General features: G+C 40.5%; 1 protein-coding gene across 5 annotated transcripts in view; it reads right to left on the bottom strand.

The window, feature by feature from the left end:
- The window catches only part of MPDZ (multiple PDZ domain crumbs cell polarity complex component), a 146,855-nt gene that overhangs the window by 109,563 nt on the left and 14,573 nt on the right, over window positions 1-22,719 (bottom strand). For all 5 annotated transcript variants that reach the window (XM_075826777.1, XM_075826793.1, XM_075826803.1 and 2 more), the window contains exons 2-11: window positions 22,061-22,092; window positions 14,564-14,730; window positions 11,820-12,038; window positions 10,863-11,002; window positions 10,504-10,717; window positions 9,673-9,801; window positions 8,299-8,508; window positions 7,104-7,218; window positions 5,673-5,761; window positions 3,418-3,601 (exon numbers count right to left, since the gene is read on the bottom strand). In XM_075826777.1, coding sequence (XP_075682892.1) covers window positions 3,418-3,601; window positions 5,673-5,761; window positions 7,104-7,218; window positions 8,299-8,508; window positions 9,673-9,801; window positions 10,504-10,717; window positions 10,863-11,002; window positions 11,820-12,038; window positions 14,564-14,730; window positions 22,061-22,076 — 1,483 coding nt within the window. In that variant the 5' untranslated portion in view covers window positions 22,077-22,092. The remainder of the gene's footprint in view (window positions 1-3,417; window positions 3,602-5,672; window positions 5,762-7,103; window positions 7,219-8,298; window positions 8,509-9,672; window positions 9,802-10,503; window positions 10,718-10,862; window positions 11,003-11,819; window positions 12,039-14,563; window positions 14,731-22,060; window positions 22,093-22,719) is intronic.

The following is a 22,719-nucleotide window of genomic DNA, read 5'->3' as shown; positions in this document are numbered from 1 at the left end:
TATAGAAGTATCATCCACTTCTCTTCACAACGCCCAGCTTCTGGCAGTGCAGCACTGTGACGTCACTCACAGGTCCTGCATCGTGTCGGACGAGCGAGGACACATCGGCACCAGAGGCTACAGTTGATTCTGCAGCAGCATCGGCGTTTGCAGGTAAGTCGATGTAGCTACTTACCTGCAAATGCTGATGCTGCTGCAGAATCAAGTGTAGCCTCTGGTGCCGACACGATGCAGGACCTGTGAGTGACGTCACAGTGCTGCACTGCCAGAAGCTGGGCGTTGTGAAGAGAAGTGGATGACACTTCTATACACAACGCCCAGCTAGTAATAGTAGTAAACACGCCCCGATGTACGCACATAATACACGCCCAGTTGTACTTTTACTTTTCAACACGCCCAGTTGTACTTTTGCAAGCCTCATTTGCATAAATACGAAAATGGTCATAACTTGGCCAACAATGCTCGTTTTTAAAAAATAAAAACGTTACTGTAATCTACATTGCAGCGCCGATCTGCTGCAATAGCAGATAGGGGCTGCAAAATCTGGTGACAGAGCCTCTTTAAAGATACTCTGTCACCAGATTTTGCAACCCCTATCTGCTATTGCAGCAGATCGGCGCTGCAATGTAGATAAGAGTAACGTTTTTATTTTTAAAAAACGAGCATTTTTGGCCAAGTTATGACCATTTTTGTATTTATGCAAATGAGGCTTGCAAAAGTCCAAGTGGGCGTGTTTAAAGTAAAAGTCCAAGTGGGCGTGTATTATGTGCGTACATCGGGGCGTGTTTACTACTTTTACTAGCTGGGCGTTCTGACGAGAAGTATCATCCACTTCTCTTCAGAACGCCCAGCTTCTGGCAGTGCAGACACAGCCGTGTTCTCCAGAGATCACGCTGTGTCGTCACTCACAGGTCCTGCATCGTGTCGGACGAGCGAGGACACATCGGCACCAGAGGCTACAGTTGATTCTGCAGCAGCATCGGCGTTTGCAGGTAAGTCGATGTAGCTACTTACCTGCAAATGCTGATGCTGCTGCAGAATCAAGTGTAGCCTCTGGTGCCGACACGATGCAGGACCTGTGAGTGACGTCACAGTGCTGCACTGCCAGAAGCTGGGCGTTGTGAAGAGAAGTGGATGACACTTCTATACACAACGCCCAGCTAGTAATAGTAGTAAACACGCCCCGATGTACGCACATAATACACGCCCAGTTGTACTTTTACTTTTCAACACGCCCAGTTGTACTTTTGCAAGCCTCATTTGCATAAATACGAAAATGGTCATAACTTGGCCAACAATGCTCGTTTTTAAAAAATAAAAACGTTACTGTAATCTACATTGCAGCGCCGATCTGCTGCAATAGCAGATAGGGGCTGCAAAATCTGGTGACAGAGCCTCTTTAAAGATACTCTGTCACCAGATTTTGCAACCCCTATCTGCTATTGCAGCAGATCGGCGCTGCAATGTAGATAAGAGTAACGTTTTTATTTTTAAAAAACGAGCATTTTTGGCCAAGTTATGACCATTTTTGTATTTATGCAAATGAGGCTTGCAAAAGTCCAAGTGGGCGTGTTTAAAGTAAAAGTCCAAGTGGGCGTGTATTATGTGCGTACATCGGGGCGTGTTTACTACTTTTACTAGCTGGGCGTTCTGACGAGAAGTATCATCCACTTCTCTTCAGAACGCCCAGCTTCTGGCAGTGCAGACACAGCCGTGTTCTCCAGAGATCACGCTGTGTCGTCACTCACAGGTCCTGCATCGTGTCGGACGAGCGAGGACACATCGGCACCAGAGGCTACAGTTGATTCTGCAGCAGCATCGGCGTTTGCAGGTAAGTCGATGTAGCTACTTACCTGCAAACGCTGATGCTGCTGCAGAATCAACTGTAGCGTCTGGTGCCGATGTGGCCGACACGATGCAGGACCTGGGGCAGGAAGTGAGTGACGTCACAGCGTGATCTCTCGAGAACACGCTGTGTCTCTGCACTGCCAGAAGCTGGGTGTTAATGAACAGAAGTGGATGATGCTGATTCGTCAGCATCATACACTCCCATTCCTAACGCCCAGCTAGTAAAAGAAGTAAAAACGCCCCGATGTACGCACATAATACACGCCCAGTTGGACTTTTACTGTAAACACGCCCAGTTGTACTTTTGCAAGCCTCATTTGCATAAATACAAAAATGGTCATAACTTGGCCAAAAATGCTCGTTTTTTAAAAATAAAAACGTTACTGTAATCTACATTGCAGCGCCTATCTGCTGCAATAGCAGATAGGGGTTGCAAAATCTGGTGACAGGGCCTCTTTAAGGGGTTAAAAAGTGTGCAAAACAAATGACACACCAGGACAAGACTGTTTACAAAAAAATCTTCCTTATTATGAAGGAGATGTAATGCTCCATGCACAAAATGTCAATTTAATATTGGTGATATTATCATTTCTTTGCAGAGTGTAAAAGATGCTCCAAATTGTCTCAAAACATGTGAGTGGTCTATTTCCCAGGAGGATAAATATAAATCTCTGTGGGGTAATGACCCCTCCTACCCGTTCCGTAGTTTGTTAGAGTCCTGTTCCGTTCCTATGGCTGGGGACTGGGAAACCTCACTTGTTTCTTTCGTATGATTTAGGCAATCAATCTTGCCTTCTCCCAAGGAACGGAACAGGACTCTAACAAACTACGGAACGGGTAGGAGGGGTCATTACCCCACAGAGATTTATATTTATCCTCCTGGGAAATAGACCACTCACATGTTTTGAGACAATTTGGAGCATCTTTTACACTCTGCAAAGAAATGATAATATCACCAATATTAAATTGACATTTTGTGCATGGAGCATTAGGCTATGTTCACACGGGGTATTTTGCCGAGTTTTTTGACGCGGAAACCGCGTCGCAAAACTCGGCAAAAACGGCCCGAAAATGCCTCCCATTGATTTCAATGGGAGGCGTCGGCGTCTTTTTCCCGCGAGCAGTAAAACTGCCTCGCGGGAAAAAGAAGCGACATGCCCTATCTTCGGGCGCTTCCGCCTCTGACCTCCCATTGACTTCAATGGGAGGCAGAGAAAGCGTATTTCGCGCTGTTTTATGCTCGCGGCGCTCAATGGCCGCGGGCGAAAAACGGCGCGAAAAACGCCGCGAAAATCGGCGTGCAGGGAGAGGAATATCTGCCTCAAACTTCCAAACGGAATTTTGAGGCAGATATTCCTCCTGCAAAATACCCCGTGTGAACATAGCCTTACATCTCCTTCATAATAAGGAAGATTTTTTTGTAAACAGTCTTGTCCTGGTGTGTCATTTGTTTTGCACACTTTTTAAATATGTTACGAGTAAAGGTTACATTTTAAACGAAACTCTAGTCCTATTACAGTGATTTATTTATAGGGTTAAGACATAATACAGACATCAGGTAGGATTTACCTTGGTCATTCTCCACATTCTCTAATGTCACCGTTTGCTCAGTTGATCTGCCACATTCTTCGGTTTGATGAGTGATGACGTCTTGCCCCCTCCTAACTAACGTTAGATGGACAGTCTGCCCTGTGTGACGCAGAACTTCCACAGCTTGCTGGTTGGTGTAACCCTGGAGATTGGTTCCATCAACCTAGACATATTGGTAAATGAATTTAGTAGCAGGTTGAAAATACAGAACAGATTGATTTTATAATCTGCTTTTAAATAATCTTTGTTCTTTTACAAAACAAACAACACAGCCTCTTAAGAACATATCATACCATCTGTTTAACTCTACACGGTACATAATGAAAAAGAGAAAATATGACTAATAGCTCCTTCAACGAAATTATATAACTATCTACATTCGTGTACTGTCTTTGTAAAAAACATGACTTTCCTATGTACTAAATATTAAAGTAACACCAAGAATACAAAAATAACAAATCATAGCATTTTATTAAAAAGTCGATGGGTCAGGGCATGTGTCTATTTAGGATTTTTATAAAGGAGCCAAGGTCTGCACAAGTGTTGCGTTCTTTATAGGGTACAGTCATAGTTGCGGTAATAGGACTTTTTTTTTTAACGTGATATGACCACAACATTTCGGTACACCCTTACGGTAGCCATAAAGAAACTCCAGCGTGTTTTAAATTCCTATAAAAAAGGTGAATGGACTAGAGCATGCTACTGGAGAGATCATTATCGCATGCCAAAGCAAGCTCAATGAGACTGGCCCAAGAAGCCCCGAGATTGATTTTTCTATATGAACAGATGAGATGAGCGAAGGACGTGCCATGGGCTGAATAGCTTTTTAGACATAGGGCACCAGTTCCAGTCAGATGTCAAAAAAGGAAGGGAAGGGCCGGGGTAATTATCTATATCAATATGCTAGTTGAGTCTTAAAGAGTCTCTGTCACCACATTATAAGTGCCCTATCTCCTACATAAGGATATTGGTGCTGTAATGTAGGTGACAGTAATGCTTTTTATTTTAAAAAAACTATTTTCACAACGTTAGGAGCGATTTTGGTTTATGCTAATGAGCTTTCTTAATGCCCAAGTGGGCGTATTTTTACTTTCGACCAAGTGGGCATTGTACAGAGGAGTCCATGACGCTGACCAATCGGCATCATGCACTCCTCTCCATTCATTTACACTGAACTAGCGATATAGTTATATACGCCCACTTGGGCATTAAGAAAGCTCATTAGCATAAACCAAAATCGCTCCTAACGTTGTGAAAATAGATCGTTTTTTTAAATAAAAAGCACTGCTGTCACCTACATTACAGCGCCCATCTCCTTATGTAGGAGATAGGACACTTATAATGTGGTGACAGAGCATCTTTAAATTTGAAGATAGAATCAAAACTCTAAAACGCCCGAAAAAACTTAAAAGAAGGCACTTTTTCAAACAGTAGTACAAATAGAAGCCCATAGCGGCATGCAATAAATATCATGGTTTTCTTGAATACTAAGCAGTCCAATGTTTGGCTGGCAAGAAAATGTTTTCCAAGTATTATCTAGTCATCCTTTTTGAAGCGGGCTGAAGCATGAGTTTTGCAGTGAGGGAAAACCATGCATTTCTTTGAACTTCATCTACGTTGACTACTTAAATTAAAATTGGTTGTATACAAAATCAAGAAATGGTCATTGAAATGTGGCATTGCCAACACATAATTGACAGGCTAGAAATATTATTTGTTAACTGTTAAATTTTATGTGCTGGTTTATTGTGAAATACTCTCATCTGTCACTTATCTATATAGACAGTGTAGCTTGCTCTCTACTTTGCTGCCTGTGCTCTCCTGTTCAGAATACTCATGATACCTTGTAAGACTTTGTTCACATATCCGTTAGGGCTCCATGCCGACATCGGTGCTTTCCGTCGGAACGGAGCCCTGACAGACACAAACGGAAACTGCAGATTTCCGTTTCCATCACCATTGATTTCAATGGTGACGGATCCGGTGCCAGTGGAATCAATAGCGTAGTCGACTACGATATTTATTCCGTTAGAACAACGGAACCCTTGCACAACGGAGACAAACGGAAACCATTGTCACCGGATCCGTCACCACTGAAATCAATGGTGATGGAAACGGAAACCTGCAGTTTCCGTTTGTGTCTGTCAGGGCTCCGTTCTGACGGAAAGCGCAGATGTGAACGCAGCCTAAACTGAATCATGTGTTAAATACTATACGTTGTAATTCATACTTACAGCAATGATCTGGTCACCAACATGAATCCTTCCATCCTGCTCAACAGCACTGTCTTTTGTTACGCTTTTCACAAAAATACCAGAGGGTTCTGTAAATGGAGAAACAACCAAGTAAGGATTTGTACTGAAACACATTGATTAATATGTGCCAGTTATTTTTGCTGCCTTTTGTCAATTAAAATAAAAGGAGACTGACTATCATACATAAAGCACTACACATGGTTTATAAGTAGTGTCTTTTGTATGTATGTATGTATTGAACGTACATACAACAGTCACGGTCAGGGGAACCCATCAACGGAAAGGCAAACTGAAACCATAGCTTCCTATTGTATTACCATTGATTTCAGTGGTAATGCTTTAGTTGCAAATGGTTTCCGTTTGTCTACGTTCCGTAAGGTTTCCGTTTCATTAGCAGAAACAGCGCAGTCGACTACAAAATCAATAGTAATGCAAAAAGAAGCTATGGCTTCTGTTTGCCTTTCAGTTGAAGGTCTGACGGAACCCATCAACGGAACCCTAACGCTGATGTGAATAGGCCCTTATCCGTTCTTGTTTATGAAAATTACTGTCGAAAAGATAGTACATACGTCTCAATATTGTGCTTGTTTTCATATTCTCATTTCTATTTTTGCAAAGGTAAATGGATTTCTGTCAAACTGATATATGTGCAAAATGTTGTTAGGCCTCATGCACACGACCATAGTGGTGTGCACGGCCGTGATTTGCGGCTAGGACGACCGCAGAGTGTCACCCGCGGGCCACTTGCAAATCGCGGGCCGTGCACATGGCCGCGTGCATTCATTTCTATGAGCCTGGACTGCAAAACGTGGCCGTAATAAGACATGTCTTATCTTTTTGCGGTCCAGGCTCCTGGGCAATGCACAGACCGTGGAAACCATGGTCGTGTGCATGGGCCCATAGAAATTAATCAATGGGACCGCAATTCACCTGCAGACATGCGGGTGAATTGCGGCCACAAAAACACGTTCGTGTGCATGGGGCCTTATTGTGGGGGTTCAGTAGCGGATACCCCAAGAATTGTTAGAACAGGGTGCCGTGGAGCTGTGCTGCACGCCATGCCTCTATCGCCTTTCTCGGTTTCATTTGGGAGAGATAAAGATAAGCCATTACAGTCTATGGCCAGTCTGTCTCTTCGGGGTGAAGTCAAAAGGGGAAAGGCACTAAGCAGAGCACCACAGTCCCTATGCTCAAGTGATCTTTAGGTCATATCAGAAGTTGTATGAAATGATGGTTCCATTTTAAAGGGGTCGTCACATCCAGATAAACGGACATTAAGTATTCTATATACGTTGTAGAGATCATAGGGAGGGAACACTCAGCCAGAGGAGAGAACCACTGCACAAAAAAAAGTTGTATCAAAGAAACTATATGAAAATAAAGTCACATTAATGTGCAGAGTGTACTTGCCTGCATTTTTATCACCAACATAACCAGCAATAGTTATTCCTAAGCCCTGAGCATTCTTTGATAGTTTGACATCGAAGGTTTCACCGCTGGTATCTCTTTTCATTCCACCATTACCCTTCAGAATAAAGGGTAAAAAGAAGAAGCGATATGTTATACAGAAAAACCAAAATGAGCATCAACCATTAGTGTAGTAGAATCTCAATGAACCTGGAGGATAGTTCTAGACAATTCACAAAATATTCCGTATAAAGTTATTTCCTTTCACATTTCTAGGTGTCCTATGCATTATAGGTTTTGGGGAACTCCCCTATTACACACATATAAAAATGTATTATGTTACATAATTGCTGCCTATTACATAATTGAAGCACATCCGAAGCAGTCACCCTATGACCATGCTTCTTGTGTGCCCCAGAAGTTCAGCATTGTCACTGGTACATTGTGTGGGTTCCAAATCATCACTCATATCAGTTTTCAAATCCTAATTGCCCCTATTCCAAGCTCTTCGTATACGCAAGGAACCAATGACAATAATGAAACAATGATCAGTCACATGTGCCGAAGACAGGGGTTCTAAAACTTTAAATTACACAGTGTTACATGTTTTTTATGTTTCTACAAAGTTAGAGGCTTTAGGAAGTAATGTGGAGTCAAGCTTATAACGTAGGGCCCCATTGCTGTGATCCCCCGACATAAGCTGTTATTTTGGTGGAAGCCACAGTGCAAATAATCTTAGTGGACAGCGGTCATCATTCAGAGTCAATAGACACTGGATTGGGAGCTTGGACGCAGCTTATAGAGGGGGGTTCCAACCCTGAGAACCTCCCTAATAATTCAGCATGCCCTTAATAGGCAATATAATAAGGCAACAGGTATAATAAACTCCACCTGGAAGCTTATTAAACCTAATCAAGTCATCAATGGGTCAGCGGGAGTGATGGGTCAGCAGAAGTATGAATATTATGAGGGTTTGCCCAGCTCCTTGCTGCTCTAGTTAGCAAAATGATTATTCTGGATGGATGATCGATGAACCAACCAGGAACCTCACCTGCACCCCATATTACGGAGTAGCTACATCATAGCACCTGTATCACTGTAAAAAGTAATGTTTAGCAGCCACAATCAATTTAACTAATTTTACATTGGAAAGTCAGGTCTTCATTTGAATGTAGCAAGATCTAAAAATGCTTCTAACCTGCAGTTCAGACGCAGTAGATATCAACAGAGGCATCTGAATCCCTGTAGAAACTACTGTGGTCGGATCAGCCACTGGGCCTCTAGCAACAACCAGCTTTACTCGGTTTCCACACTGCCTTAGAACCTGGGCAACTTGTTCACTGCCCATTCCAGCAAGATCCGTGTCACCTATTTTTAATATGTGGTCTCCACTGTGCAGCCTGCCATGCTAAAATAAATAAACGAACAAACACATCAGCATCATTTTAACATTATGTTATTTAACACAGTAATACCTTATATAGCACCAATACAAATTTTGAATAACATTTCTTTATCAGATATTGCACTGCCTTTGTAAGAAATCAAATTGGCCACAGACATAGGGTAACTTTTGGCACAATTACTCTTTCACTGATCGGTATCAGAATTATGCACATGCAGTACACATGCCAAATGTGCAGGTTTTTCATTAGGACTAGGGCTCCATGGCAACAAATTGGGCATGATTACTGCACTAATATGTAAAACTGCATCTAGTGTATTCCTATTGGGACATATAATATTTAAAGTGTTATTCCCATCCCAGACATTTATGGTATATCCACACGATAGGTCCAACTCTGGGACCTGCACCTTTATCAAAAAAGTGCTGCTCGGCTGTTTCCGTAATTCCCATAGAACATAATAGAGAGCCTTATGTATGCATGGAACCTCTCGACTCAGTCACCACCTGGAATCTGCGGTAAGCAGCCGCTTCGCTAGGCGGGATGGGGATCATGTGACCAGCGTTCTCGATATAGGTGTGGGTCTCAGAGCAGGGATCTGAATCTAACTGAAATTTAGGTCTTATCCTGTAGATAGGACCTAAATGCCAGAGATGAAAATAACCCTTTAAAGCAGTGGCTCCAGAGGGTCACCAGTGAGTCACAGTAAAATTTGCAGGATTACTGAAAGCTCAAAAGTTTTTCCCTATGAAAAACAAAAGAAGTCGCAAGCGATCACAGTAGAGGATCCAACATGGTAAGATTTGACTTCAAGGTTGAATGCAACTTTTTCTCCCAAAAAGTAACACGGACGTTGTGGCCTAGATTTACAATGTTGAAATTTTTTTGCAATGCTTTGCTTACTCAATGTCCCGTAGGATTTTATTAAAATTGCAAGCATCAAATGTCAGAACTTCTCATCGGTGGTGGTCCATGTTTTGTGAACTCACCATTAGCTAGAAAGAATTGGCTATTATGCTCTGCATAGCACCATGCCCCTTCATCTCCTTTTTGCTTCATATGGGAAAGGTGAAGCTAGGAGAAGCTGACGGGAGTCATACAACACACTGAATTGAGCTGGTGCTATCAAACCACATTAACAAGCATGTTCAACAATAAACACATACCTGATCTGCTACGCCCCCTGGGAGAATTGTTTTGACTATAACTCCAGTTAATTTTCCTCCAACAATTCCAAAGCCTAAACCGGAGCCGTCATTTACCAGTTCTATAGTCTCCACATGCTGCCAGTGTATCTGATGACGCATGAAATAAAGAGATTGAAATGTTATTTCCAAGAGCCAGAAACCGTTTATGCTATTTTCTTTGTGGGAGCATATTCGAGAACAATAGCCCCTTTTCCTACGACAACTGACAAAATTCTGCTGCCATTACTTGTCCAAGTGTGTTTATTAATGTATATATAGTAATTTCCAAAGACATTGCTAAACTGATAATCTGAAAGGTGTAAAAGGAGTTTTACAGGACAATGATTGCCTATGCATAAATCACTGGTTAGGGTTCGACCCCCAACGTTCAGCAGAATGAAGGGGCCACTGGAGTGCCGTGTTTCTAAATTGTTTACACAGGCACAGTGGCTGTGCCTGGTACTGCAGCTAAGTCCCTCTCAAGATAACATCGTGGCCCCTTCATTTTGCTGATTGGCAAGGGTCCTGGGGGTTCGATTTCCACCAATCGAATATTGATGGCCTATCCTATGGATATACACACAACTATTTGGAGAAGGTATTTTATCTAAAACTTGAACAGGTATATTTTGGAGGTACCATCAAACAGATTTCAGATTCTGCAGAGGAGTTTCTAATAGATGGGTATACGGATGTATGTATATAACGGTTTACTTTTCTAGGTCGAACGTGTTTGAATTATCTCAGTTACCCAAGATGTAAAGTTTGCAGACATATTGTAGGTTAATGCCTAAAGAATCGAATACTCACAGGGCTTGAAAGTACAGACACAGTGCTGGCATCAGAGGGTGTGCGAGATACCACAGGACTAGCTAGCTGGGGTAATGGTCCTCTTGCAACCACCAGCTGCACATAATCCTTTGCCTTCTGCAGTAAGTTAATGGCTTGGTGATGTGTAATGGTCTGATCAAGGGGTTGCCCGTTTATGGAGAGAATCTGATCAACTTCCTTCAACTTTCCATCCCTTAAACAAAATAAAGTAATTGGCAATGCAATTTTAAAATGTATGCACCTAAAAATGTACTAGTGTATACAAGTTCTCTGTACAAACATCACAAGTGTAATATACACGCAAACCATCGACCCAAAATGTAAAAAAAAAATCTCACCTATGAGAAACACTTCCTTCTTGTATTTCCTGAACAAATATCCCAAGTTCTCCTCGGTTCTCACTCTTCAGGCCAACAACGCTAAAACCAAGACTACCACTTGTAGGTTTAACCATTTCCAGTATTTCAATCTGACGACCCTATACATTATTAAGAGGTTTTAAACAGATTATTTTTAATATACAGAGTTGGTGCAGTAAATGCCCCAGTAGCTCACTTCACTTATAGTGTAAATTATTAGACAGCATCTTGGCTCCAGAAAAAGTAGGACATATAAAGCCATAAAAAAGGACATGCATAATCCACAGTTTCAACACTAGATTAAAAAAAAAAAATTCTCTTCTTTCTTCCTTTTGAATCCTTTGAGCCCACAAACTGAATAAATGTACTTTTTTTTTTACTTGCTTTAGTAAAGCAAGGTGACTTGAACTAGAGCCATATATAAAAAAAAAAAAAAAAAAAAAAAATCGGTGACTGGTGGTCATTCTGTATTCTCTTGTATATTTGTGTGGAGGAACAGATGATGGTACTCCATACTAAAGAGATCTCAGGTCGTTAATTAAGTAAACGGAAAAAAAAAACTTAAAATTATACATACTACAGCTTGATGTCAAGTTTTACATAAAACAATCGGTATATATTTTAGTAAATATAATTTAAAAATGAGAGTGATAAGAAAAACTGATATAAGTGGCAAATACAGCTTTTTAAGACAATGGAGAATGAAATATAGGTCCATATCATCCGCAATATGTGAGGGCTTAAACTTACACCACAGACTTAAAATATATTGTAAAACTCAGTACAACATATATATATATATATATATATATATATATATATATATATATACACACACACATATATATACACATACATACACACAAACATATATATATATATATATATATATATATATATATATATATATATATATATATATATATACACACATACTTGAGCCATCCGATTGATGATTTGGTCAAAATCCTCATTTTCTGGTTTGCCATTGATCTGAGGAAAAGGAGATGATTCAAACGTTTCCTCAGTGTTAAACTGACTACCATTCTGTTGGGCCAATGGGTAGGACTCAGTTTGTGTTGAAAGAGAGCTGGATCCAAATGAAGAAATTTGTGCAAATTCTGTTACTGATGAACCCGTTGGTGTTGCATTCACCTGAAATTAAAAATGAAAATCAAACTGGCCTCTGAGTTTTTGATACATCCTATTATCTTCTAACTATTATCTCCTTCGTTTAGATTCCTCTAATGCTTTTCACTAACTGGAAATGGATCTGAAAATGTGAGAAGCTTTTATTTGGCTTATATTTCTCCTCACATTTGGATCCAATCATGATTCTGGCAAAAGGAAAAAATAATGCATGCAAAAATTACATTGCGTGCACATGGCTAAGGCAAAGCCTAGCTGTGACATTCCACCCCTGATCTAGGGGCATGTTCAATAGCACGGGTAATGATTTGGATTTCTCTAAGCAGAAGATGAACCCTAGTAGTGATTCCTTGCATCATACTAAAAAAGTACACATTGTGACTAGCTTGCAATCACTAAGTCGGCAAACCTGTTGATCGTGATCGATCGACAGAGTTCAACTATATAAAGCATGGCGCGGCTTGAGCAATTTTGTGGTGGCGCCAGAGTAGTCAGTTATTTTTTTATTTTACTACAACTCGTGCACGACTGCAAGTCGCTATGTAGCCTTGGCCTTATTCCAGTACATCTTCAGAATCTTCCATATAATTCCAGGAGATTTTCGGGCCTGAAAGGTTCTACACCTCTGCTCTAAAATAACACAAAGCCTACAGTATGTACATACTGAAAATTGGCAGGTTCACGCAGACCACAATACTGATGTCAAACAATCATAATGCATATGGTGTTTATTGATTTTTGTCTTCAAACCCATTTACAAATTGCAGGTCCTGGTATTTTTTTATTTTAAAATGTTATAAAACAGTTAAGGTTAAAGCTGAAACATTTGGTTCGAATTAAAGGAATGTTAGAGATAAGCAAATCCCGGTATGGTATTAGATAACAAGTCTGCATATTTTATAAAGGACACAGGAATTCAAAAGTTTTACAACATAATCCTAGATTTGACTTCAGCGCTGCCAGCCTTCAAATGTACAATGCTAAGGGACTATGATGTCTGTAAAATTGTCTTATTAAGACAATATTAAAAGAATTTCAATTGACCATAGGCAAACACCGTAAAACAAGTGTGTGGAAGATCAAAACATGCATAAAACAGGTCACTCTCAGTAAACCAAAGTATGATTCTTAACATATTTACTTTAAAAAGGTGTTTTTCAGCAATAATAATCGCTTAAAAAAAATAAAACCGATTGGAATTAGTAGAGTAAGTTTTATTGTAAATTTGTAATGTTTATGCTTTGGACCCAATTTATGTAATTTTTTATTCCCGGAACACAATTAGGGGGAGTTCACACAGAGTTTTTCGACGAGTTTTCTGACGCAGAAACCGTGCCGCAAAACAACGGCTTGAAAATGCCTCCCATTGATTTCAATGGGAGGTGGAGGCGTTTTTTTTCCCGCGATCGGAAAAACCGGCTCGCGGGAAAAAGAAGGGACATACCCTATCTTCGGGCGTTTACGCCTCTGACCTCCCATTGACATCAATGGGAGGCAGAGAAAGCGTATTTTGCGGCGTTTTATGCCCGCGGCGCTCAATGGCCGCAGTCGAAAACGCAGCGAAAATCGGCGTGCTGGCAGAGGAAAATCTGCATCGAAATTCCAAACAGAATTTTGAGGCAGATTTACCTCCTGCAAAAATCTTTGTGTGAAAGGCTATGTTCACACGGAGTATTTTGCAGGAGGAATATCTGCCTCAAAATTCAGTTTGTAAGTTTGAGGCAGATTTTCCTCTCCCTGCACGCCGATTTTCGCGCCGCGGGCATAAAACACCGCGAAATACGCTTTCTCTGCCTCCCATTGAAGTCAATGGGAGGTCAGAGGCGTAAACGCCCGAAGATCGGGCATGTCGCTTCTTTTTCCCGCGAGGCAGTTTTACTGCTCGCGGGAAAAAGACGCCGACACCTCCCATTGAAATCAATGGGAGCAGTTTTCGGGCCGTTTTTGGCGAGTTTTGCGACGCGGTTTCCGCGTCAAAAAACTCGGCAAAATACTCCGTGTGAGCATAGCCTTAGGGGGAAATTTATCAACCTTCATACATCAGTTTTCTTGAGTAAAAAAATTGCAAAAGGGCCAAAAGTCACAATTTGTGTTGAAAATTGTGACTTTTTGGCCTTTTACGCTGGTCTCGCCAATTTTATAAAAAGGGACATGGCTTACCAAAAAGGACGGGGCCACCGAGGCCAGACAAATTATAATTCATATCAGAAAACTGATGTTAACAATAGGGGAAATCTACGCCAGCTCCAAGCTGGCGTAGCTTTATCGATGTGTTGAGGTGCAAGGTAAGAGGCCAGTGCCGTGTCCCATACATCCACCCGTATGATAAGCCAATCTTAGTAAATCTGCCTCTTAATGTGAAACAAATTTTTTCGACATAATAGAACACATAAGAGAAAAAAAACACACTTGATGCTACTTGATGTTCCAGTAGCACTTCTGAACAATAGAACGAGTGCGCACAGATATGAAAAATTTGCATAAATAGGAAAAGACATTCATCTATCCACAGGATAACATGTGGTTCCTACCTGTTCTCTTATGTGATGGATTGAAGACTGTAAACTCAAAATTTGGTTGAAGAGAGGGCTTTGTAGGACAGATTTCAACAAACACAACTTTTCTTCATTTGCTATATCCCCGCGATCTCGAACTTTTGTCTGCAGGCGCTCTACCGCCTGCAGGGCACAATGAGTATCTGCAATGGAAATAAATACAACAAGGTATCCTTGAACAAATCGAAATAGAATTAAAACTTTATTCCTCCACAAAAAAACACATTTACCAATTTATTAAGAAACCCTTACTATTTGCACAATAGCAACTTTTTTTTTTTGTAACCATCTGTATTTAATCCGCTGTTTTAAGCACATCTACAACCAATTTACCCAGGTCTAGGAGATTCATGGGTGGAGCCTCCTTGTCATGTTCTTTCCTAGATTATTATCCGTGACCACAACAGTTAGGTCTGTTAAAAGACTAGACACTGTAGTCACAGAGACAAGATGTGATGTCATTTAACGGACACTGTAGTCAGAGACAAGATGTGATGTCATTTAACAGACACTGTAGACACAGAGACAAGATGTGATGTCATTTAACAGACACTGTAGTCAGAGACAAGACGTGATGTCATTTAACAGGCACTGTAGTCACAGAGACAAGATGTGATGTCATTTAACAGGCACTGTAGTCACAGAGACAAGATGTGATGTCATTTAACAGACACTGTAGTCAGAGACAAGATGTGATGTCATTTAACAGACACTGTAGTCAGAGACAAGATGTGATGTCATTTAACAGACACTGTAGTCAGAGACAAGATGTGATGTCATTTAACAGACACTGTAGTCACAGAGACAAGATGTGATGTCATTTAACAGACACTGTAGTCAGAGACAAGATGTGATGTCATTTAACAGACACTGTAGTCACAGAGACAAGATGTGATGTCATTTAACAGACACTGTAGTCAGAGACAAGACGTGATGTCATTTAAAAAGGCACTGTAGTCACAGAGACAAGATGTGATGTCATTTAACAGACACTGTAGTCACAGACAAGACGTGATGTCATTTAACAGACACTGTAGTCACAGAGACAAGATGTAATGTCATTTAACAGACACTGTAGTCAGAGACAAGATGTGACGTCATTTAACTGATGGATGCAGAAAAGAGGACAACTTTTGCAGCAGATTGGGACATCACACAGAAAAATTACTGCAGTCATGTTACATGGCATGTTGTATCTATTACATGAGTCACGTGTGTTGTTTTACCACAGACCTTTGTGGCATATCCACATGATATGCCCTAAACATCTGATAAATGCAGGCCCCACCACACAGATTCCCACCCTGTTGTGCACCTATGGTCCGCCTGGATGTGGTGGTCACCGTACCAGGCAGGAAAGGGGTTGGGGGACCACCGTTCTGGAGAGAAGTGCAAACATTTAGGCATATTCTGTGGCTATGCCATAAATGTCTGTGGTGACACAACCCCCTTTAAGTCATCAGAATGTGATTGAGATGATCGGCTACATTGCAACAAATGTTAGTTCCATGTATTAAAGAGGCTCTGTCACCAGATTTTGCAACCCCTATCTGCTATTGCAGCAGATCGGCGCTGCAATGTAGATTACAGTAACGTTTTTATTTTTAAAAAACGAGTATTTTTGGCCAAGTTATGACCATTTTTGTAGTTATGCAAATGAGGCTTGCAAAAGTCCAAGTGGGTGTGTTTAAAAGTAAAAGTCCAAGTGGGCGTGTATTATGTGCGTACATCGGGGCGTTTTTAATACTTTTACTAGCTGGGCGCTCTGACGAGAAGTATCATCCACTTCTCTTCAGAACGCCCAGCTTCTGCCAGATCACGCTGTGACATCACTCACAGGTCCTGCATCGTGTCAGACGAGCGAGGACACATCGGCACCAGAGGCTTCAGTTGATTCTGCAGCAGCATCGGCGTTAGCAGGTAAGTCGATGTAGCTACTTACCTGCAAACGCTGATGCTGCTGCAGAATCAACTGTAGCCTCTGGTGCCGATGTGTCCTCGCTCGTCTGACACGATGCAGGACCTGTGACGTCACAGCTTGATCTGGCAGAAGCTGGGCGTTCTGAAGAGAAGTGGATGATACTTCTCATAACGCCCAGCTAGTAAAAGTATTAAAAACGCCCCGATGTACGCACATAATACACGCCCACTTGGACTTTTAAACACACCCACTTGGACTTTTGCAAGCCTCATTTGCATAACTACAAAAATGGTCATAACTTGGCCAAAAATGCTCGTTTTTTAAAAATAAAAACGTTACTGTAATCTACATTGCAGCGCTGATCTGCTGCAATAGCAGATAGGGGTTGCAAAATCTGGTGACAGAGCCTCTTTAATTTAGTATAACTGCTTGTAAATAAAAAGTGTGATTTTATTTGTGAGCTGTAAAGATTTAAATACAAATCATATACATAAATCAGTATAATATCACAGAATGGAGACAATGTTTTCTGCAGCAGTTTCTTATTCCAGTTACACTCAATCTGGCACCAGCAAGTCCTAATAGGGGCCAGATTGCAGAGAAGATAAACAAAAAAAACCTCATCCTAAAATAATAATAAAAATATGCTCTTTATATAATCTGTTATCTCTGCTTTCATTTCCATTTACGGTGTTGTATGATTTTCAACAACTGTAAAATATCTATAACCAAGCATTATCTGAACCTGGTAGGTGCCTGATTATCAAATACTCAGAATTATCAGATGGCCATGGACACGAGAATAAAAAAAATCTCCAACATAAAATGTTACCTTACAGTAAAATCACTGGGAGTCTGTAACGTTAAACATTCTGTCGTAAATGCAGGCATGTTATAAAGCAGGAGGAGCTACACAGATTCATATATAGTTTTGAATTTAACCAATGTACTGGTCAAACGGCTAAACGTTTTTTTTTGTCTTAGGTTATTAAAGTTATTTTTGCGTCATATTTAGGGCACTTTTTTTTACCATTTAATACAAAGTAACAGTCTTTTTTTTGTTTTGTTTTTTAACCCCTTAAGGACATGGACTAGTTTGCACGTTTAGGAAGCAGCCCCATTTTTCAAATCTGACGTGTCACTTTATGTGGTAATAACTTTGGAATGCTTTTACCTATCTAAGCGATTCCGAGACTGTTTTCTTGTGACACATTATACTTTAAGTTAGTGGTAAAATTTTGTCGATACATTCAGTATTTTATTGTGAAAAAACCCAAAATTTAGCGAAAAACTGAAAAAATTAGCATTTTTCTAAATTAAAATGTATCTGCTTTTAAGACAGATAGTAATACCACACAAAATAAAAGCGAATTAACGTCCCCCATATATCTACTTTAGATTGGCATCGTTTTTTGAACATCCTTTTATTTTTCTAGGACGTTAAAAGGCTTAGAACTTTAGCAGAAATTTCTCACATTTTCAAGAAAATTTCAAAAGGCTATTTTTACAGGGACCAGTTCAGTTGTGAAGTGGTTTTGAAGGGCCCATAGAATGCAAACCCCCATAAATCGCCACATTTTAAAAACTGAACCCCTCCAAGTATTCAAAACAGCATTTAGAAAGTTTATTAACCCTTTAGGCATTTCACAAGAATTACAGCAAATTAGGGATGAAATTTACAAATCTCATAATTTTTTTGCAGAAATTCACTTTTAATCGTTTTTTTTCCTGTAACACAGAAGGTTTTACCAGAGAAACGCAACTCAATATTTATTGCCCGGATTCTGCAGGTTTTAGAAGTATCCCACATGTGGCCCAAGTGTGCTAATTCACTGAAACACCGGCCTCAGAAGTAAAGTAGCACCTAGAGGATTTTGGGGGCTTCTTTTTATTCTAATATATTTTAGGCTTTTTCCTGTTTGAAGAGGTCTTGTGATGCCACAACAGTGGAAACACCCCCATAAAGTCACCATTTGGCAAACTACACACCTTTAAGGAATTTATCAAGGGGTACAGTGGGCATTTTGAGCCCACAGTTTTTCTGCTGAATTTAGTGGAATGAAGTCATGAAAATTAAAAAAATCTAATTTTTTTTCAATAAAACGTAGAAATGTTAAATTTTTACAAGGCATAAAGAAGAAAAAGCACCCTAACATTTGAAAGCCGATTTCTCCCGATTATGGCAATACCCCTAAAGTGGTCAAACTGCTGTTTGGACACACGGCAGGGGTCAAAAGGGAAGGAGCACCATTTGAAGCTGAAATTTAGCTAGAATGGTTTTCAGGGGGCCATGTCACGTTTGCAAAGTGCTTGCGGGACCAAAACAGTAGGAACCCCTCAAAAGTGACCCCATTTGGGAAACTACACCCCTTAAGGAATCTATCTAGGGGTATAGTGAGCATTTAGACCCCACTGGTCTTTTGCAGAACTTATTGGAATTGTGAATATCAAAATGTTTCCACTAAAAAGTTGCATTTTTTCATTTTTAAAAAGGGATAAAGGAGAAAAAAGCACACCAACTTTTGTAAAGCAATTTCTCCAGAGTACGGTAACACCCCACATGTGGTCATAAACTGCTGTTTGGACACACGGCAGGGCTCAGAAAGGCAGGAGCGCTATTTGGCATGCAGAATTTCCTGGATTGGTTTTTGGGTGCCATGTCGCATTTGCAAAACCCTCAGGTACCAGAGTACAGTGGAAGCCCCCAAGAAGTGACCCCATTTTGGAAACTACACCCCTCAAGGAATTTAACATTTGCCTGGACAAATGACAGAGCTCAGAAGAAGAGCAATATGCGCATTTGAGGTCTATTTTGGTGATTTTCACAGCATTGGCCCACAATTGCAGGGTTCGGAGGTCAAATAGTAAAACAAACCCCCAAGTAGTGACCCCTATTTTGGAAACTACACCCCTTGAGGCATTTTAAGGGGTGTAGTGAGCATTTTGCCCCCCCAGTGCTTTTCCACTAGTAATTAATGTGCAGCGGATTTTGCAAAGTGAAAATTGCAATTTTCCGCTGATATGCCATTTTAATGCACAATATGTTGTGCCCAGTTTGTGCCACCGAAGACACACACCTTGTAAACTGCTAAGCCGGTTGCCCCGGGTATGGCGATGCCATATATGTGGACGTAAACTGCTGTTTGGGCACACTGTAGGGCTCAGAATGGAGGGCACGCCATTTGGCTTTTGGAGCGCAGATTTTGCTTGGTGGTAGTTCTGTTTGGGGTTTTGCTGGTATTTCAGTTTATAATGTGGGGGCATATGTAAACTGTGAGGGATACATTAGGGTATAATAAGAGGGAATAATAAGAGGGAATAATAACGTGGTAAATAAATAATAATAATAATCCGCAGCGGCCAGTGTCGCACTGATAAATGGTGTCCAATCTGCTTTTGGAACGCTCTGCACATTTTGTGTCCCCATGTTCTGAGAGCCAGAACTTTTTTATTTTTCAGTCAAAAAAAGCTGTGTAAGGGCTTGTTTATTGCGGGACGGGTTCTAGCTTTTATTGGTACCATTTTGAGGTACATGGGGCTTTATGATCTTTTTATTCCATGTTTTGTGAGGGGTGGTGATAAGAAAAATAGCGATTATGGCATAGTTTTTTATTTTTATTTTTTTGCAGTGTTCACCGTGTGGGAAAAATAACATTATCATTTCATAGTTCGGGTTATTACGGATGCGGCGATACCAAATATGTGTACTTTTTTTTTTTACGTTTTCATTTTTTTCCTATAATAAAAGACTTATTATAGGAAAAAAGGCAGTGTTTGTTTTTATTAACGTAAAGCTTTTTTTGTCCCACTAGGGGACTTGAGGGCCTACACCTCTGATCTTTACGCTAATGCATTGTACTACCCACGTAGTGCCGTTACAGCACGGTGTCAGCTGTAACATACAGCTGACACCAGCGGCTGATGTCGCAGGCTCAGCTTCTGAGCCATCTTTTTACTATGGCCGGACGCCTTTTAGGCCCCGCCTCTGAGTTGTAGATTTTCACGGCACCATATAATGTAGTGGGAAACTGGAAAAAAAATGTGGGGTGGAATAAGAAAAAAACAGCGATTCCTCAATCTTTTGGGTGGTTTTGTTTTTACGGCGTTCACTGTGCGATAAAAACGGCATGTTAACTTTATTCTGTGGGTTAATATGATTACAGCGATAACAAATTTATAGTTTTTTTATGTTTTACTACTTTTACAATGAAAAAACTGCTTGTTAAAAATAAAATTTGTGTTTTATCGCCACATTCTGACTTTGTATCGCCACATTCTAACTTTTTTAATTTTCAGTCAATTGAGCGGTATAAGGGCTTATTTTTTGCGGGGCGAGCTGTGGTACGATTTTGGGGTACGAGAATTTTTGATCACTTTTTATTTACATTTTTGTGGGAGATGAAGTGATGTTTTTCATTTTTCATAAGTAATGATATATTGTAATAGTTCAGACTTTTACGGACGCGTCGATACCAGTTATGTTAGCTTTTTATTTTTTTTACATTGTGCTTGAGGGAAAATGGGAAAAGGGGGATTTTTTTGAACTTTTAATTTTTTTTATTTATTAAAAAAAAACAACAACTTTATTTTATTGTTTTTTACTTTTTGTACTTGTCCCCCTAGGATCACGGAAATCGAAAGCATAATATACTGCAATACTAATGTATTGCAGTATATCGTGATTCTGACAGGCTTCTATGGATCTTTTGGAGTACAAAGATGGCGGACCTGGGGGCCTTCACCAGGCCCCCAGGCTGCCATGCCAACCAATGGCACCCTCCTATCTCGCCACGGAGGGGCTGTTGGAACATTACAGGGGGTCACCACCCCACCCCGTTTTTAGTCATTTAAATGCCTCGTTCGCTATTGACCGCTCCATTTAACGGGTCAAACAAGCGGGATCGCGCTCGAGCGAGATCCTGCTCATTACCCGCAAGTGTCGGCTGTAACACACAAGTTAAATCTCAATATATTGCACTCTAAAAAAAAGTCAATTATTATATTTTATTTTTTATCCCCATGTGTTACGTGGAGCGGTAATCCCCATGATTGTTTTGTGGCAATACGTTTGTGTATAGGACTAAATTATCAGACAATACTGTACATGTTACATGCTCTCCCATCTGTGGCCAATGACTTACAGCTTTCACCCACCCTTATCACGTCCTCCCACTCTCACCTTGAAGAGAATGAATTCCGTGCTGCCCCCATACACTGGAATGTATCCTAGGCATTCAGCTCATTAATACACAAAGTATCAAGCAGAAAACAGCTCCACTTTGTAACAACTGGTAACGCTACGCCTTCATGTTGACTCTTCTATCATTGCTTCTATTGAATGTATGTGTTCCATTAGATAATACAATGCTGTAGAATACATTGCCATTCTCCAAATAAAAATATAAGTATAACACATACAATTGTCTTTTTGTATTAAAGATGATGAAATTAACCCTTTATTACACGGTATATAAAACAAACCTTCACTGACCATTAATCTTTTTCTTTAAAACAATTTAACGAGTTAAGAAATAGAAATACGAAGAACGTACCAAGAGTTTCCAACATGGTTTTCAGAGGTTTCCTAAAAAAAAAAAAAAAAAGTCATTGGTTTTAAAATTCCTGATAGATTTTAGTTTGCAACTTGTAAAATATTTTTCTGGAACTTTAAAAGCACCACACATTTCCAGTAATAGAATCCACCGTAAGGGTCAATGCGCACGATGCGTATTACGTGCGGTCTTGCCACGCGTATTTGCATGCGGCAAAACCACAGGGTAACATAGTACCAGTTTAGGCAATGAGATTCCAGGGATTCTCATGTCCACGCTGCGTTATTTTTTTGGGACGTAAATTGACCCACGGTGCTTATTTTCAAAACCGCTATCTCTATCTCCCTAGTTCTGGAGAAATATGCAGCAAAACCCGTTGCGTGAAAACGCCACAATTTACGCAGCACAACGTAAAAACCGCACCGAAAAACGCATTTAAAAAAACCTTTGTTTTTTTGTTGCGAGCTTCTTGCAGTTTTGCTGCGTAGTTTCCGCAGCAAAATACGCAACGTGTGCATGAAGCCTAAAATTGCAATCATTTCCTGCCTTAGCCCTTCTGCAACAAACCTGCCGTGTGAAAATCTGCCCTAAATTCCCTGAATGCAGTGCCCACCTTCCTCATTGATAATGTCATAGAACTACTTTGCCTTAAATGCCTG

This window comes from Rhinoderma darwinii, chromosome 1 (genome assembly GCF_050947455.1).
Source record: "Rhinoderma darwinii isolate aRhiDar2 chromosome 1, aRhiDar2.hap1, whole genome shotgun sequence".
In the NCBI taxonomy this organism is placed as follows: Eukaryota; Metazoa; Chordata; class Amphibia; order Anura; family Rhinodermatidae; genus Rhinoderma; species Rhinoderma darwinii.
The sequence above is the reverse complement of the archived record's forward strand: the minus strand, read 5'-3'. Positions and strand labels throughout refer to the sequence as shown.